The 17874-nt window shown below is 38.3% G+C and overlaps 1 protein-coding gene across 4 annotated transcripts in view; it reads right to left on the bottom strand.

The window, feature by feature from the left end:
* The window catches only part of LOC145353338 (MSL complex subunit 3-like), a 76524-nt gene that overhangs the window by 32240 nt on the left and 26410 nt on the right, over window positions 1-17874 (bottom strand). For all 4 annotated transcript variants that reach the window (XR_013888686.1, XM_080203993.1, XM_080203994.1 and 1 more), the window contains 6 exons: window positions 15916-16040; window positions 9347-9469; window positions 7318-7478; window positions 6548-6703; window positions 2125-2390; window positions 922-1022 (listed from right to left, as the gene is read on the bottom strand). Coding sequence is in view for 3 of the 4 variants with exons in the window: in XM_080203993.1 (XP_080060119.1) it covers window positions 922-1022; window positions 2125-2390; window positions 6548-6703; window positions 7318-7478; window positions 9347-9469; window positions 15916-16040 (932 nt within the window). In the remaining variant the exon portion in view is untranslated. The remainder of the gene's footprint in view (window positions 1-921; window positions 1023-2124; window positions 2391-6547; window positions 6704-7317; window positions 7479-9346; window positions 9470-15915; window positions 16041-17874) is intronic.

The following is a 17874-nucleotide window of genomic DNA, read 5'->3' as shown; positions in this document are numbered from 1 at the left end:
AACCATAGCTTCAGAGTTTTTCACATTATTTTTCATTTTGCTATTTGACATTCATGCTACAATGTTTTTGAAAAAGATTAGTTTGGAAATTGTAATTTGACCCAAGGTTCATATAATACTTCCAATACAAAAAACGATCAAACGATTATTCTAAAAATTATGCTGTTGATCTACAGTTCATCTTAAAGATACAGATGAAACCATATCAACAAATTTAATAGATAGTTTGCTACAATACCTTCATAGTCCTAATAACTGCTGTGCTTCTCAACCTCCAGAGGCTTCCTAAAAACCGTCCACAAATCCATTTCAAAATTCTTATCCCCATCTGTATATTGCTCCATTTCCTTGCCTGTCCTTACTTGTATGACCTCATTTCATTCTTCTATGCACCCTCTACGCTTCTAACTCTGACCTCTTTCAGACACCACAACGCCCATCCCCCCTTCTCTCTATTCCGCTATTGGCTCCAGAATCATAGGTCATTTCAGCCCACATTCCAGAATGCTCTGCATGATTTTCTCCATCTTCCAAGTTCTCTCTCTTAGTTTGTGGTGCTAAGCCACATTATCCAGCTGCACAATCAAAAATTTTAAGAGCAAATCTCCATTCACTTTGAATAGAGTTCTTGTGGAGCGCCTGTCACCTTTAACCCATTGTGCAGTAGATTCAAGTTTGTAGAAAGGCTAAATGAATATAGATGGAACATAAAGTAACAAATATTACATGCTTCTCATTAAATCTGAATCTCAATTTGAATGTATAATATTGTTGACTCAAATGAGGCATTTTATTAAAGGATGGATTGTTTATCTGGAAGAAAATATATGATCCATATTAAGAGAATGCCAAGTTAGCAACTCGTACAAGTGTTTTTAAATAATATTCACAATACCGAGCCCATAAGGTAGAAACTCACACCTCATTCAATTCATTGCTCCTTCTGCGATCAAACACTGCAGCCCCTTCTTTACTTGGTGTGAGGGTGACAGGAGAGGAGGAGCCACTATGGACAGGTGTTTCTTTAAAAAAATTTGAAAGAAACAAACATTAACTTCCATTTTATAGTTATCAAAAATCAAGCACAGTTCTTAAATGCCGCAACATCTTAAAACAGCCTAAATGTGCCATTTATTTTCACATTTACTTGTCTGCCCACAAGAAAAACTAGAGGGCTTGGGGAGGGGGGCGATGAGAAAGGGAAAAAAAAAAATCACACAATGCAGTCTCCATAATATTGAAGAAAATCATTAAAACTTCACGTTATGAAAACAGAATTTGACATATTGATTATTTCCTTCAAGCAAAATTTCCCATGTAAGCATTTCCCAAGAGTTTGGTGGAGTTCTTACTCCACCTAATTTATACCAATGGCTAAGATACAGAAACCTATTTCTATCTGGTCAATTTCACAGAGAGGGGTATTCAACTGGACAAAACTATCAACAACCTCCAAAAGGAGTAAGATAAAGTCTTCAGTTGGGCAATTTGGTCAAAAGGTGAAGTTCAGTACAGATATGTTTATGGTATAACACATCGTTGGAAAAATTGATTTCACAAATATATCATTTGGAAATAGCTAACGCAGAAAGGATCTGGGAGTCATTGTGGAGCAGCAATTAGCAAGCAATCAGAATACCGAACTCTTCAACTAACTTGAACATATCACAATGAAATATTATGATGACGTGATCTGACCTTTCTCACGAGGCATCTGAGTGAAATTGACAGTTTAATGCTATGACCAGTTGGAATTAAGTAGGCAATCCAAATTTATAGGACACTACAGCAGACAAGGCAGATTTCCATTTGATCAGGCAGGATTGGATTTAAATTCAGGTCCCAGAGTTGGCAGGATATTAATAATTAACTCCACCAAGTCTTGTATACTTGGCCCAACCTGAAATGTTACTTCACTGCATAGGTGAAAGTTTAAACCATTGTATCAAACAAATAGCAGTTTTCCATTATTAAGTTTTTATGTCACCACTTAGCTCCAATAATAAATATTTGACAATTACTAAGGTGATCACCTCAAAAAGAATGTCAGAACGTGCAACTTGGAATATAATTTTTATCAATTAATTTTATCACTAATTTACAATTAAAGTCTTAAACACCTACTTTTCTCCAAGTGTAGAAGTAATCTGGGCATTTGGGCAGCAGACTCATAAAACCGACGCTTTGACTGGGGGGAGGCACTGCTTTCAGACAGTCTGTCACACCCTGATGCATGCCGTGTAGATCGCCTCAATGACTGAACAGATTCAGGATCAATCTTTCGTCGCTTTGGTGTTGCGGGGTCTCCTGACAATGGCTGGCTGTCTGTGGATTGGGGTGTTGATGGGTTCAGAAGAGGAGGAGGACTTGGTGAATGCTCCTTTTGAGCTCTAAGGGAGTAAACAGAGAAAACACTTAAGTTCAATCCTTCAGTAAATATCAGCATGAATAGACTTACTACTACACAGTCAGACATGCTAAAAACAGAAACACAAAACTAAAAGGCCCAAAGTTAACAACAATCCTCGTGAGGAGTATCAAAGTAATGTGGACAGGGATGACAATAGCCTTTCCATGTGTCTGAGTCACAATTTCCTAGAGATTTCCCAGTCAGTCAATCTCCCACCGAATAGCACTTTAAATTTTGATGAGTAGCAGGTTTTAAAGTACTTTTGCCCTGATGCTGAAATGATATCAAATAGAACCAGGGGAAAACTTTCCGCTAAATGGAGTCATACCTAGCACAAAGGTTGTAGCAGTTGGAAGCCAATCATCTCAGTTCCTGGATATCACCGCAAGAATTCCTATAGACTATGTCATAGGCCTAATCATCTTCAGTTGCTTCAACATCTTCCTTCCATTATGAAGTCAGAAGTGGAGATGTTTGCTGATGATTACACAATGTTTGGCACCATTCATGATTCCTCAGGTATGAAGAGTCCACATCCAAAAGCAGCAAGACCTGGACAAAATCTAGGCTTAGGCTAACAAGTGGCAGGTCTGCACCAAATAAAAGCCATTCAATGACGACCTTCAAAAGGAGGGAATTTAACCATCAGCCCTTAGCATTCAATTGCATTACTATTGCTGAATCCCCCATTATCAATGTTCTGGGGATTACCATTGTCCAGAACATGAACTGGACTATCTATATAAACACTGTGGCTGCAAGAGCAGGTTAAAAGCTAGGAATCCTATGGTGAGTAACTCACCTCCAGATTCTTCAAAACCTGTCCACCTTACAAGGCACAAGTCAGGAGTGTGATGAAATACTCTCCACTTGCCTGGATGAACTCAGCTCCAACAACACTCAACAAGTTTCACATCATCTGAAACAAAACAGCCCATTGGACAACCCATCCATAAACATTCACTCCCTTCACCACTGTAGCACAGTGGCAACAGTGCTATCGACAAGATGCAGAAACTCACCAAGGCTCCTTAGCGTTATCGCAGAAGTACAAGACTGATGCAATCATGTAAAATATATCTTCACCAAATAGAATTTTACTAACTAGATTGCTTTCTAAGTACCAAACATTGATCTATTTCATCAAGGTAGTAAAAGCCATTAAAATTTATATCCTTAGAAGTTACTTATATGAGCAAAATACTATTTGATTAGATAGAACATTTATCATCAGTTCCATTTACCCAGTTCATTGATTTCTGTCAAAAGATATTTAATAATCCTTTATTCACTTATGTGAGTATATCAAAGCAGTTTGTGTACAAGTTTGCAACTAAAAGATGTTTTAAGGTGAGGTTTTCAATAGAAATTTTTAAAAGCTCCAATTCTGAAGCTGAATGTGGAATTAGCAAATCAGTGTTTTCCTAAAAGGGCAATAATGAATGTTGTATTGGACTGTATGCATGCATTAATCTTTGTTTGAAAGTTGAAGATTTTATCATGCAATATTTTGACAAGATGAAGAATAAACAACTATAGATTTTCAAATTAGAGATGCTTTTGTTAAAGCCACAATCTTGGTTGTCCATACGTTGGGGCCATCTACTTCAGTAGACTGTAAAGACTATCACAAAATATTAACTCATGTTCTGGTACAAAAGGCCAACAGCCTCCTTCTGCACTGTAACATTTCTGTAAATTCTGTGATTCAGAGAAGTAATCATGATGTGGAGATGCCGGCGTTGGACTGGGGTAAACACAGTAAGAAGTCTGACAACACCAGGTTTAAGTCCAACCGATTTATTTGATAGTAAACTCGCAAGCTTTCGGGGTTTGTCCCTTCGTCAGGCGAATGGAGAGTTCTGGCCTCAGACAGAGCATATAACAGCACAGCCAGTTTACAGATTACTGATTAGAATGCGAATGTTTACACCTAACCTGTTATTCAAGTCTTCAAGTGGCCAACAATGTGAGTGGAAGAAGCATTAAGCCCAGGTTAAAGAGATGTGTATTGTCTCCAGACAGTACGGTAAGTGAGGTTTAGCAAACCCAGGCGAGTCATTGACTTGCCTGGGTTTGCTAAACCTCACTTACCGTACTGTCTGGAGACAATACACATCTCTTTAACCTGGGCTTAATGCTCCTTCCACTCACATTGTTAGCCACTTGAAGACTTGAATAACAGGTTAGGTGTAAACATTCGCATTCTAATCAGTAATCTGTAAACTGGCTGTGCTGCTATATGCTCTGTCTGAGGCCAGAACTCTCCATTCGCCTGATGAAGGGGCAAACCCTGAAAGCTTGCGAGTTTACTATCAAATAAATCGGTTGGACTTAAACCTGGTGTTGTCAGACTTCTTACTGTATTCAGAGAAGTAACCCAGATTAAAATACATTTTAGCTTTAAAAATCTTCCTTAATTAGGGGCATGGCTTAGCACTGCTGCCTCACAATGCCAGGTACCTGGATTCGATTCCAGCCTTAGGTGATTATGTGCAGTTTGCATGTTCTCCCCATGTCTGCATGAGTTTCCTCCAGGTGCTCTGGTTTCATCCCCAGTTGAAAAATGTGTAGGTTAGGTGGATTGGCCACGTTAAATTGCCCCTTAGTGTCCCAAGATGTGTAGGTTAGGGGATTAGTGGGTTAAATATGTGGGGTTATGGGGAAAGGGTGGGCCTGGGTAAAGGTACTCTGTAAGAAGTCTCACAACACTAGGTTAAAGTCTAACAGGTTTATTTGGTAGCAAAAGCTACTAGCTTTCAGGCCTCTGACCCTTCGTCAGGTGAGTGGAGAGTTCTGATCACACACGGGATGTAAAGACACACACTCTGTTTACAGAATACTGATTAGAATGCCAGTTTTTACAGCTAATCAAGCTGCACCTTTAAGACTTGATTAGCTGTAAAAACTGGCATTCTAATCAGTATTGTGCAAACTGAGTGTATGTCTTTACATCTCGTTTGTGATCAGAACTCTCCACTCACCTGACGAAGGATCAGAGGCCTGAAAGCTAGTGGCTTTTGCTACCAAATAAACCTGTTGGACTTTAATCTGGCGTTGTGAAACTTCTTACTGTGTTCACCCCAGTCCAACACCGGCACCTCCACATCATAAAGATACTCTGCCAGAGAGTCAGTGCAAGACCGGTGGGCTGAATGGCCTCCTCTTGCACTGTAATGATTCAATGATTCCATAAGCGCATCTCCCAGTCACAAAATATGCGTAACCTTTCAGGAAAAATAATAAAGACATGACGAAAAAATTGCAGAGCTGTACCTTCTTATGCCATAAAGTGCTGTTGTTGAAATTAATAATGGCGTTCAGAAAGTAATGTTTTGAAGCAGTGTAAATAATGCAAACAATTTAAACAGCAATTCAACCACATCAGTGGCATATAATGATATATCCAAGCATCTATTTGGAGTATCACAAATGCAAGTATATACTTTCCAACAATATATAACCTTCCTGCTACATAATGTAATGCTGAAGTAGGGGTAGATGAAAGACAAAATCATAGGAGCATAAGGACACAAATAGGCTATTTGGTCCCTCAAACTTGTTCTATTATTCAATAAATTTTAACAAGTACTTAAAACAAAGGCCATCTTGGCTCATCCAAGTCAGATGATTCTTGATTCCAACACATAAGCAAGTATAGTAATGCTACAGTGAGTTGTCAGAGGTACTATTGTTGGGATGAAACATTGAACAATTCAGGACAAAAATATTCCACAACAGTATTTAAAGATCTCTGAAAAAATATCCATTGCTCATTCTACACCACCTAATTAGATGAATTTGTTCTTTACCTTATTTGTTGCTTCTAGTATCTTGCTGGCCATTGCATTAGTCAACAATAGTGATCACATCTCAAAAATAATTAATGAGATGTGAAGTGCACTGCCATTAATGATATGAAAGATACGATAAAAATTTAAATTTCTTTTCTGTAATGTATATATACATTTTTCATATGGGGCTATGAAATATGACTTAACCATAAATATTATACTTTGATATAGGTACAAATGTAAATTATTTAAATCAGCCTTGAAATAAATAAGAGCACAGATTTTACGTTTCCACAATTACATGACTCTTGATAATCTCAATCTTAGGCAAGAGGCAACTTACCGAACATGTGACAATGTTTCCTTGATGGGAACAAAGAATTTAGATGAAGTAACTTTCTTGAACTGAGCGTGTTCATATTGGTAGAGCAAAATCATGGGTAGTGTGAAATCAAACGTAATTCTTAAACCATCCACCATTTCTTTACAAAGCTCAACACTGTAGAAACAAAAAGGACAAAGTATTTCATTGTTCAAGTACTGCCTGGTTTATTTGATGGCACCAAACTTTGCAGTAAAAAATAATGGTGAAGGAATCAGCTTTGAATAATATTTCTAAGGACTAAACTAGGACAACACTTTCTGGCCGTCTTCCTCCAGAAGCTTCACTCTAACAATATCTTGAGAAAGACATAATTTTGAAATAGATGACGGGAGTGAATTTGGAGTATTTACATGAAACAGGCCAGAAAACAATAGGACTTATCCATTCAACTATAATGAATTTTAATGGTTCAATAAGACTTAACGACTACCAAGTCATTTCATTAGCACTGAAATTTAATTTTTACAAATACGAAGTCTCATTCTATTAGGTTTTATTCATTGCTACAAAATTTAAAAACTGTTCAGATTCTGCACGTCTCAGTAAACATTCTTCACTCTGATTGGTTTTTGCATTGTTTTCACAGGCCCCCATTCCCCTGGAGAGGGCAAGTTCCAATGCAAAAGCCCAAAGAAAGTCTGAGGGTAAATGTAATGAATGACTAGCACCTTTTGTCTGATGCTGAGCAACATCCTTTTCTATTGCCAAAAGTCGTCAGGCACACTTACTTTTTCTCAGGTGGAATGTAGTGAGGATTCATTGGGATCTGTGAATTACTTTGATGATGTCGAGATCTTTCATTGGCTGAAAAGGCTGCATTAATTGCGAAATGTTTCACATACGATTCCAAAATATTAATAATGTTCGTCTGGCATGGGAGCTTCACCAACTGAAACAAAAAATCACCCATTTCTTTTTTACCTTGAACTGCAGATTTTAAAACGATAAGCATTTGAAAATGTAGTTAAAGGCTAATTCAAGAGATTTATAATCTGAAAATATCATTAAGTAATAAGAACAAACGATAATACTGTAACCAATTAAAATATTCAGATAACTGCTGAATCCAAATTAGTATGTAGGAAAAAATGAAGTCAACGAAAATTGAAAGAAGCGTATCAGAGGGCTATTATAACCCTTATTACGCCATCACCCAAAGTCAAAATTATACCAGTTTCAGGTTGTTATCGTCACAACTGTAATGGTTGTCGCAACTTAGAACTGCGAATTTTTCTTTCACTGGCTTGCAACAATTAGGCATCTAATTATCTCATGTACTAGTGTCATTGCTAGCAATGCACATTATGAGACAAAATTATGTTTCATTATTAGCAAAAAACAGCATTAACTGGTGATTTTGTTTACTGTTTGAGGGACATTTAATAGAATGGGTGCTATACTTGCCTTCACATCAGCTCAATGCAATTAATAAGTAATGAATTATGAGGCAATTTGAGATGCTCCACAGTGTGACAAAGGTCATATTTAGCCAGATTTTTAGTCTACATGACCGAAAGAAACACAGAGCACGTTACATGGCTGTTGAACACAGTAGCCTATAGAAGGTTTACGTGCCAGGGTTCATATCCAATTTTGATGTTAAGGAATGCACAATGTGATAACATAGAAAATAAAAGCAAGCTATTTGACCCCATAAGCTGCTCTTCTATTTAATAAGATCATGTGATCATGGCTGTTCCTCGATCTCAATATGAAATTCTTGCTCTCTCCCCATACCCCTTGACTCCTTTCATGTCTAGAAATCTATTTCCTTCTTAAATATATTCAGTGACTTCCCCTCCATAACCTCTATGGTAGAGAATTACACAAGTTCACCAACTCCTTAGGAAGAAATATTTCTTCATCTCAGTTCTAAATGGACTACTCCTTATCCTGAAAACGTGACCCCTTATTCTAGATCCCCCAGCTAGAGGAAACATCACCCCTGTATCCAGTCTGTCCAGTTCTGGTACAATTTTTGTGTTTCAAATTCCAGTGAATACAAGTCTAGTCAACCCAATCTCTCCTCACATGACAATTTTTCATTCCCAGGAATCAGCCTGGCGAATTTTTGCTGCACTCTCTCTAAGGCAAAACTGCAAGGATCCCGCACAGTTACAGTAAAACATCCTTGCTCCAGCATTTAAATCCTCTTGCAATCAAGGCCAACATATCATTTGTCTTTCTAACTGCTTGCTGCATCCACATGCTTGTTTTCCATGACCGGTGTACAAGGGCAACCAGGTTCCTTTGTACATCAACATTTCCTAATCTATCACTATTTAAATAACACTACCATTCTGTTTTTCATGCTTATCCACATTATACTGCATCTTCTTTGAATATGCCCACTCATTCAACTTGTCTAAATTGTCTTGAAGCTCATTTAACATCATCCTAAACATAAACATAGTAATACAAAATTGAGTAAATTATAGTATACATTTCACCAAGCATAGGTCATATAGATTGATTTGCAGAAATGTCTGTCAGATTTAGTATTCTTTTCTTTTTTTTTAAAAAGGTTTGGGACATGAACTATATTAAAATTTCCCTGTTATTCAAAAGCTTGCTGCTATATATGTTGGCATAGATCATTGGGAGACAACTTCTGTAAGAAGGCACTTTGTTTGCTTAATCACAGAAAGTGCTTACAGCAGCTTCTTTTGTAGCACAAGTCCTCTCAGTATTGGCAAACATGCTTAACAGATGAAAACCCTTAAAAAAAAGCTCTTTAATAGTGAACAGAATTTATACCTTCTTTCTTTTGTTGATATAATAGCAATCATCCTCAAGTTTCTTCTTCAGAATTTCTGGAATTTCTATGTTTATGCTTTTCTCTTCCATTTCCTTTTTAGAGCAAGTCTCTTGATCATCCTTCTAGATTATGAAGAAAATTGATCATCTGGGAGCAGTTAAACACAAGATACTAACTATCGTTGTTAAATACTTTTTTTTTGCTTTTTCCTGGTGTTGATATGCCTGCTGGGGTGGGAAGTGTTCAGTCATGATGGCCCAGCAATAGTAATGTTGAGGGGGAGGGTTGATGGGCTTTTCCCATCATCAATTTTGTACATTTGTAACACTTTATAGAAAGTTTATTGATGGAAAATCTAAATGCAAGAGCAATAACAAATGCAAATCTTTATGGATAAATTTAAAGTAATTAGCATAGTGTTACAGATGCAGGCTTAAGTTTAAAACTGCTTCCTGTAATTTAAGGCAAGGTTGAGTAGCAGAAACAAAAAATGCAGGAAAATCTCAGCAGGTCTGAAAGCATCTGTGGGGAGAGAACAGAACCAAACAGAACTCTGATGAAGGGTCATCCAGACTCAAAACTCTGGCTCTATTCTCTCCTCGGAGACGCTGTCAGTCCTGCTGAGATTTTCCATTTTTATTTTGGATTCCAACATCCGCAGTATTTTGCTTTTATTTTATGATCATAAAGTTGAGTAGTTTGGAGAGGGAATGGGACTTCCTATGGAAATTGTCTGGAGACAAGTCTATGTGACCTCGTACTAAGTCTGCCTGGTGACAAACCTGTGTGACCTGCTTGTTATGGAGAGAGAAGCTCAAACAGAAGTTTATTAAAAGTCAAGTTCAAGTTTCAACACCTGGACACAATGGAGAAGGCAGCTGGCCCTAATAAAGCCCATTACTTCAAAGACAGTTTAGAATGGAAATTTGGGGGAAGATCAAAAGCCAGATAAAAAGGAAGCAAGGCCTTTGGGTTAACCAAACAGGACACTGATGAGATGAAACTCCTGTTCCAAGTTAAAATGATTGTGCAGAGTTAACAACCAAGGAAGTTGCCTGGGAATTCATCCTTAAGTCAATTATGCTCAGCAGATTGAGTGAAAGGAACTTTATTTAGGAAGACATTCGTAAATTCACCCTGGTAGGACAGGGAGAAGAGACCTTGTGCAAGCCAGAGGAAGCATGGAATTTTAAACATAAGTCTACATTTTTCTCGAGAGTGTAGTATAATGTCGAAACATAACATGTGCTTTTCGGTTTTGTTATGAAATTAAGGAACACCTTTTCTGTATTTTAATATATTACCACAGATCACGGCATAGAAGTCAAACTTTGAATCCTCCAAAGGTCCTCCCAAAAACAGACATCAACTCATACCCAAGTTTAAAATATGAACTGCTAATTGGGGTTGCCTGGTAGCGATTTAGAAATGTGGAAAAAAATCTGGTAATTCATACTAAATTGGTGCATCATGGTTTGCTGAATGAAGAATTGTATAAAGATACCTTTTACTACAACCAAACCACCAAATTCATTCTCTTCAGCATCCAACATAAAGAGTTACTTTGACAATGAGTCATAATAAGAATTCCACTTTGGATTAGGTGTAGCATTTTCACTTTAAGAATCATCCCTCCACAACAAATCATCTTCATCGCATCCACGGAATTGGATTTTTGAATGATCTGGTGACACTTGGTCTGCAAATAACAATGATTTGATAATGAAACCCCACAAACATCAAGTGGGGTAGCATGCATATGTCCGTTCTTTGAGATGGTTTTTCCTTTATTAACCATCTACCTATTCCATTTGACACAAACAAGTTCTTTGAATGGATTGCTGAGGCGCATACCCAAAAACTGAACTAAGGACATTAGATTCCCTGGTATAACTACAATGTGATGTTATTTCTTTGCAGACACCTCTTGGTCTCATTGGTTCTATGAGGTCTGAACATATCTCACGCTAATAAGCGACATTCTTTACATGTGCCATCTGGATACCTATTTTACACATTATTTATCAATGACCTCATTCCATCCTTATTCACCCAATCCTCATCATAGGCACATACCTAAACTCTTGCAGGAAACTTAATATCCAACATTACCATGTATAAATTACCAAAGGCTTTAATTTTCTTCCTTCCATGCAGGCTAGTATCACTGTGAATCTTTTCTTCTTATGTCTTCTCATTTTCATTAAAATGGTTTCAAATCTTTCTGTTTCTGTTTGGTCGCTGGGCATACTGAAATTCAGGGGCATATTGCCAAGTGAGTTAATGGAGTCCTCACGTTTTTGTCACTGATGAAGAATTGCTGGAAACTGGTCATTTTGGCAGTCTCTGAGAAATCTTAGTCCTCTGCTACAAAATTAGACATTTTCATTCCATAAAGCTTTTGGCCGAAAATCTTTGCTGGACTTACGGTTTAATTTGGCCCATTAAAGTGCATTTTTACACATTATGGATGAAACCTTAGCAAAAAATAGCAGCGTGCTGCTTCTGGTGAGAAAACTTGTAGGTTCTATCACTCACTGCCAGAAAAAAAGCCAAGGGGGCATGATTCATATCATCACACAAGGGGCTGGGGCTTAAATACATTGGCAAAACCAGCTGCTCAGATTGGGGTGACATCTTTAAAGGGTGCTCTGATCAGAACCGCAATAAACTTCCCTCCACCCCACCAATGCAGCCTCATAGGTGTGAACCTGACAATGTTGCCGGCGATGGGAAGGGATGATCCAAAGTCAAGTTCCCGCCGCTAAAACTAGGACATTTTGCCTGCTATTTCTCGTGACAGGATAACCATTCCAATGATCAAGGACCTATTCTAATACATGCTTCTCAAGATCAGACCAGAGGTTAGTCTCTGCTTCAATGGCACATTTGGTCTTGGGGCTTCTTCTTCTGGGCAGATTCCTTCTTCCATTCTTGCACCAGTTTTCATTAACACCAAATTCCTGCATGGCAGCAGTTATTGACAAGTTAGCAAACATTATGGCTTTTAGCTTGAAAGCAGCTTCATTTCTCGTTCTTTTTACTGGAGAACCTATTTTCACTCATCAATCACCATGCTACGCACAGGCTGCTGTATGGATGTGTCTTCAGCTCCCACTCATCATCTTCACAACATAGTGCGTATAGCCAGTATGATCCCATGTGGTGACTTACAGTATAATATGCATTTCTGGGGGTGGAATATCAAGGCTGACTACTCACGCATGTATAGCCTTCCACAACAGAAAGGGTGGGTCAATGTATGTGCCGAGTATATGCAAAAGCATGATGTTTTATTACCAAAGAAAGGGTTGACTTATACGTCGTGATCAATGGTAGTTGCCCACTAAGCAGTGTTTAGTATGTTACAGTAAAAGTCTTAAAATATGAATCCCATCATTCGACTCTTTGTCTTACTGGGAAATTCACATGTCTTTAAAGACTATCTGTCTCTACGGGGATCTTAATAGGCAATAAGGAACCATAAGAGAGGTGATGTCTTAAACGAAACAATACGAGAGTGCAAACTAGGAAAGAAATGTGTTTTCAGCAAATAAGTTCTAAAATAAATCAACACAGTGCTATGAACATACAAATGAGGGTATTCTGCCTCAGCAAACATAAATTACACTGAGACTATATGATGTTGGATAGTATGTTTGTCAGACCTTGACTGCAGCACTATGTAGTGCTAGACAGCTAATTTGCTAGAATATTCTCGGCCTTGTGCAGGTACAGAAGTCAAGATTATTCTGGAGATCAAAGTTTAAACTGTGAGCTAAAATGAAGTATATGACTCATTTTCTTGAGAGAAAAGGCAACTAATCAAGGCAATCTAAATTAAAATTCTTAAGATCATACACAGACCTTACAAATGGAAGGAAAGAGAAGCTCAAACATTGATAATTTGAAAAGAATAACATTTCTCTTAGTCAATGGACATTAGAGTTGAGGAATAAATTACAAGGGAAAACCAGTGAAACAGATAACATAAATGACATCAAGAAACAAACTGGTGTGTTCCTGGAAAAAGGAGAGATTGTAAAAAAAAATGTAATTTAGAAACAAACACTGGTAGGTAGTTGTCCTTTTCTTGTATATTTAAAATCTTATGTTCTACCATGCACTTTTCCTTTGTATTATGCTTTCAAATTATTGATATTGAAGTTCAGATCAGTTTTGCATCCATATTAAGAACTGTTTCTAAGCCTCTGAATCAGCATTGCTGTGATGTCATCTTGCACAACAGGAAGGTTAGGTGTAACACACAGTCACCAGACGTTTAAGATATAAATAACACCTTCTCAACCATTTACATTTCAATTTTTTTGGTTTTATTTTAGTTTTATTTGTTCTTAGAATGTGCATGTCATCGACAAGGCTGAATTTATTATCAATCTAGTACTATAATCACTACACAGATCACTAACTTGACGGTGCAGAGGGACCTCGGGGTCCTTGTGCATGAGTCGCAAAAACCCAGCCTGCAGGTGCAGCAGGTGGTCAGGAAGGCGAATGGGATGCTGGCCTTCATAGCGAGGGGGATTGAATATAAAAGTAGGGAGGTCTTGCTACGGCTGTATAGGGCATTGGTGAGGCCGCAGCTGGAGTACTGTGTGCAGTTTTGGTCGCCGTACTTACGCAAGGATATTTTGGCCTTGAAGGGAGTGCAGAGGAGGTTTACTAGGCTGATACCGGAGTTGAGGGGGTTGAGCTATGAGGAGAGGCTGAATAAACCAGGCTTGTACTCGTTAGAGTTTAGAAGAATGAGGGGAGATCTCATTGAGACATATAAGATGATGAATGGGATGGATAGGATAGAGGTGGAGAGGCTGTTCCCGCTCAGAAAGGACAGTAGGACTAGGGGGCACAGCCTCAAGATAAAGGGGGGTGCGGTTTAGAACGGAGTTGAGGAGGAACTTCTTCACTCAAAGGGTGGTGAATCTCTGGAATTCTCTGCCCATTGAGGTGGTGGAGGCTGCCTCGCTAAATATTTTTAAGACGCGGGTTGATGGGTTTTTGATAAGCGGGGGGATTAAGGGTTATGGGGAGAGGGCGGGGATGTGGAACTGAGACACGACAGATCAGCCATGATCTTACTGAATGGCGGGGCAGGCTCGAAGGGCTAAATGGCCTACTCCTGCTCCTATTTCTTACGTTCTTATGTTCTAACTTGCCTCAGGTCCAAATCCTTCAAAATTTGGGATGAAATGTGAGTCCTACAAGTGCCAGCAGGGGGATTCAGAGAGCAATTTTGAGGGAGATGCAAATTAGCTGGTTGTCTCCATGAGATTTGTCCAATTGAGGTCGATGAACAGGCTCCTGGTCTAGAGGGTCAATAGGAGACTACCCAGCACAACAGATTAGCAATCTCACACTCAGAAGTAGGTGCTACTGAAATGGAAAGGGAGGTATGAGGGCACTTCCATTCCCAATTACTAACCACAAATTATTGTTGGTGAGAGCCAACAAGATTAGGGCCTTCAGAGACACCGGGGAAAGCCCCCAAACCCCCAGTGGTTGCTGTCAATATTCGAAGTGGCGCCTTCCAAATAGTTTGGAGCTTCTGGCTCCATTGTCTACCAATGCTGCAGCTGGGAGTTCGCCATGATTTCATTGACAGCCTAGAGGCTTGCCAGTTACCTTCAAGGGACTTCACTGATTGAATGCCACATTTCAGCAAGTAGCCGGTGTACAACACCTACCACATCAGTTTAGGAACAGTATGTCTCTTGGGAAGAGTGTCCCCCACCCCGCAACTTCAATCCTACCACCTCAGCCAAGCAAACATCAATCCCAATACTTATGTGGCTCAGTGTCATATTTTGTTTCATAATGCTCCTGTGAACCACCTTGGGACATTTTACTGCATTAAAGGAATTATACATTTGCTGCTCTGCTGCTTGTGATAGTGAGTGAGAGGTAGTGGTTGCATGTAAGGAATTTTAAGTTTAACTGTTTTAAACAAAAGAAAATCTATCAATTCTTAATATGCTGCGTCATCTTCTGTGGGAGCAGCTAAAATAAACCAATCCACGAACAAGAGAAATTATAGTGGATTTGGCAAATTATCCTGGGAAGGTTTGGGATAATTAATTTGGTTGCATTTACTTAAACTTCAAATTTGAGACTAATGATGGATATAGAAATGAGGTGTACCAACTGCATATAGAGAAATATATTTGTAATTTTGAGAAAATTTACAGAAAATATATTTTCATTTTGGCAATTTGTCTTATTGGAGTAGATGGTTGTCAGGAGCTATCATGCACACAGAAAGCATTTAATTGGCATCAATCTTGCTTGAAGATAATCAAGCATTTTCAAACAGGGTGTTTTCAGCCAAAAGAAAATTTACCATTTCTCGGCCAGTTCTGATGAAAAATCATTGACCTGAGGGAGAAGGGAGGGCAATAGCACTAAGCAATTTCCTCATTCGGAGAGCTGGTATAGACACAATGGGTCAAATGGCCTCCTTCTGTGCCAAAACAATTCTGTGATTCTGTGAAATTTTCTCTCTTGACATGTGGTGCCTGACCTGCTTTACAACATTTTCTGTTTTATTTACCATTTCAATTATCTCTTCTGGTTCACTGTCATCTTCACACTCTAATGATTCTTCATCTGTACCATCTATATCGTTGTCTTCGTCATCATCATCATCCACCTCATCATTAGAAGAAGCACTTAAAGCTTCAAAAAGGGAAAAGGGAAAAGGTTCTTAATATTACTGCTGAAAATATGATTCATTCACAATCTCAGGAGTAACAGAACTTTAAATTCTAAAATCTAACAAAGAAGCACTATTTACAATGTTTTCAACGTTGCTTTTTAAGAGCTTTCCCCACCTACCTCTGCTCCTATATCTTACATTTATGAAGAAATAATAAATAAAGGTAACACAACTGTTCAGGATGATGATCCATAATCAGTATATACAAAATGAACTTTCAGGAGTAAACACCACTGAAGTTAAATGACACTTAAATCGTGAGCAAGCTCTCTATTCAGGAACTGAACGAACACAATTGAAACAAAAATAGCTTCATTGATATTTTTGAAGGAGATTAAATGCTGACTACAACATCAACTCGGTCAAATCTTTTTAAACCTAAAAATACAAAGCCATCTATACTTTTCTTTACTTGCACCAATATACCCATTTTTGTCGAAACAAAGTAATTAAGAGTTAGGCAGTAATCTCTTCACTCCTTCCATTCACCAGAAACAAAATAATGCTAGCAGCGTAATTTATTCAACGTAATACAGTATATTAACATTAAAAAGCACATTGTTTGCCATAACCTAATGCAAAGAGCACACTATAAATTATAATAACATACAGAGGCATTCGGCCCATTCTTTTGTATTCTCCTTGCACAAGTCAGTACCTATATGGTATATTCACTAGATGATTACTTGAATAGAAACAATGTGAAGGGGTACAGGGAAAAGACAGGGGAGTGGCACTCAGTCATGTTGCTCGTTTGGAGAGCCGGTACAGACACAATGGGCCAACTGGCCTCTTTCTGTGCTGCATTAATTCCATGATTCTGTGATTTTTAATCCGTTTGCTATATGGATTTTAAAACAGAAATACTTAGATAAAGGCAGAATATGTAAATTTTGCATGATAAATTTTTGCAAAACTATGTCAGAAAATGTCAGGAGAATTGTTTTCTCAGAGAGTCTTAAGTCTTTGCAACTCTTCCTGATAAGGCAGTGGAAGCAGAATCTTTGAATATTTTTAGGGCTGGGATGGCTGATTCTTGGTAAGCAAAGGGGTGATAGGTTATCAAGGATAGGCACGTTGCAGATTTGTGCTTACAACCATGATTTTATTAAATGGCAGCGCAAGCTCAAAGGGCTGAACGGCCTACTCTTGTTCCTTGTTTGTATATCGCCTGGACTTTTTCCCTCTCACATTTTCGGATAAATATGACATTTTGCAGGTTGCTTTGGGGGGGGTGGGGGGAAAGAGAAGAGAGAGAGGGAAGAAATGTGTGTTTCTTCTTGTAATGTCAAAACAATTTTGGACACAAAAGCACCAACAGCATTTTGTACCAGACTACCTCATCTGTGTTTTGTTCATAATTTTAAAACAAGGGTCAGTATTAAAGGTTTGTAATTGGGGCACAAGATTCCAATTTTTAAATCTATAACATGAAACTCTAGGACCTCTACATGACTGCAACAAACGCTTAGGACCATTCCACATGAAAATATCATTCATATAGATTTTCTTTGAACAGTTGTGGATTTCTGATCCCAAAGCACCAGTAGAAATCCCACACGGATTTACATACGAAACAGGAGAAGTAGACCACTTGGCCCCTAAAGCCTGTCATTCAACTCAATCACTCCAGGTATCAATCTACTAAACGTCCTTTGCGTGGCCTCTAACACATTTATATCCTTCCTTAAATATGGAGACCAAAACTGCACTTTATATTCGAGATGCCAGTCTCCCCAATGCCCTATATAAGTGAAACTTAACATCCTTACTTTAATTTTCAATTCGTCCCAT

Source organism: Carcharhinus amblyrhynchos, chromosome 15 (genome assembly GCF_965287045.1).
Source record: "Carcharhinus amblyrhynchos chromosome 15, sCarAmb.v2.hapA, whole genome shotgun sequence".
NCBI classification, from domain to species: Eukaryota; Metazoa; Chordata; class Chondrichthyes; order Carcharhiniformes; family Carcharhinidae; genus Carcharhinus; species Carcharhinus amblyrhynchos.
Note: the sequence above shows the minus strand (reverse complement) of the source record. Positions and strands in the feature narration are given on the sequence as shown.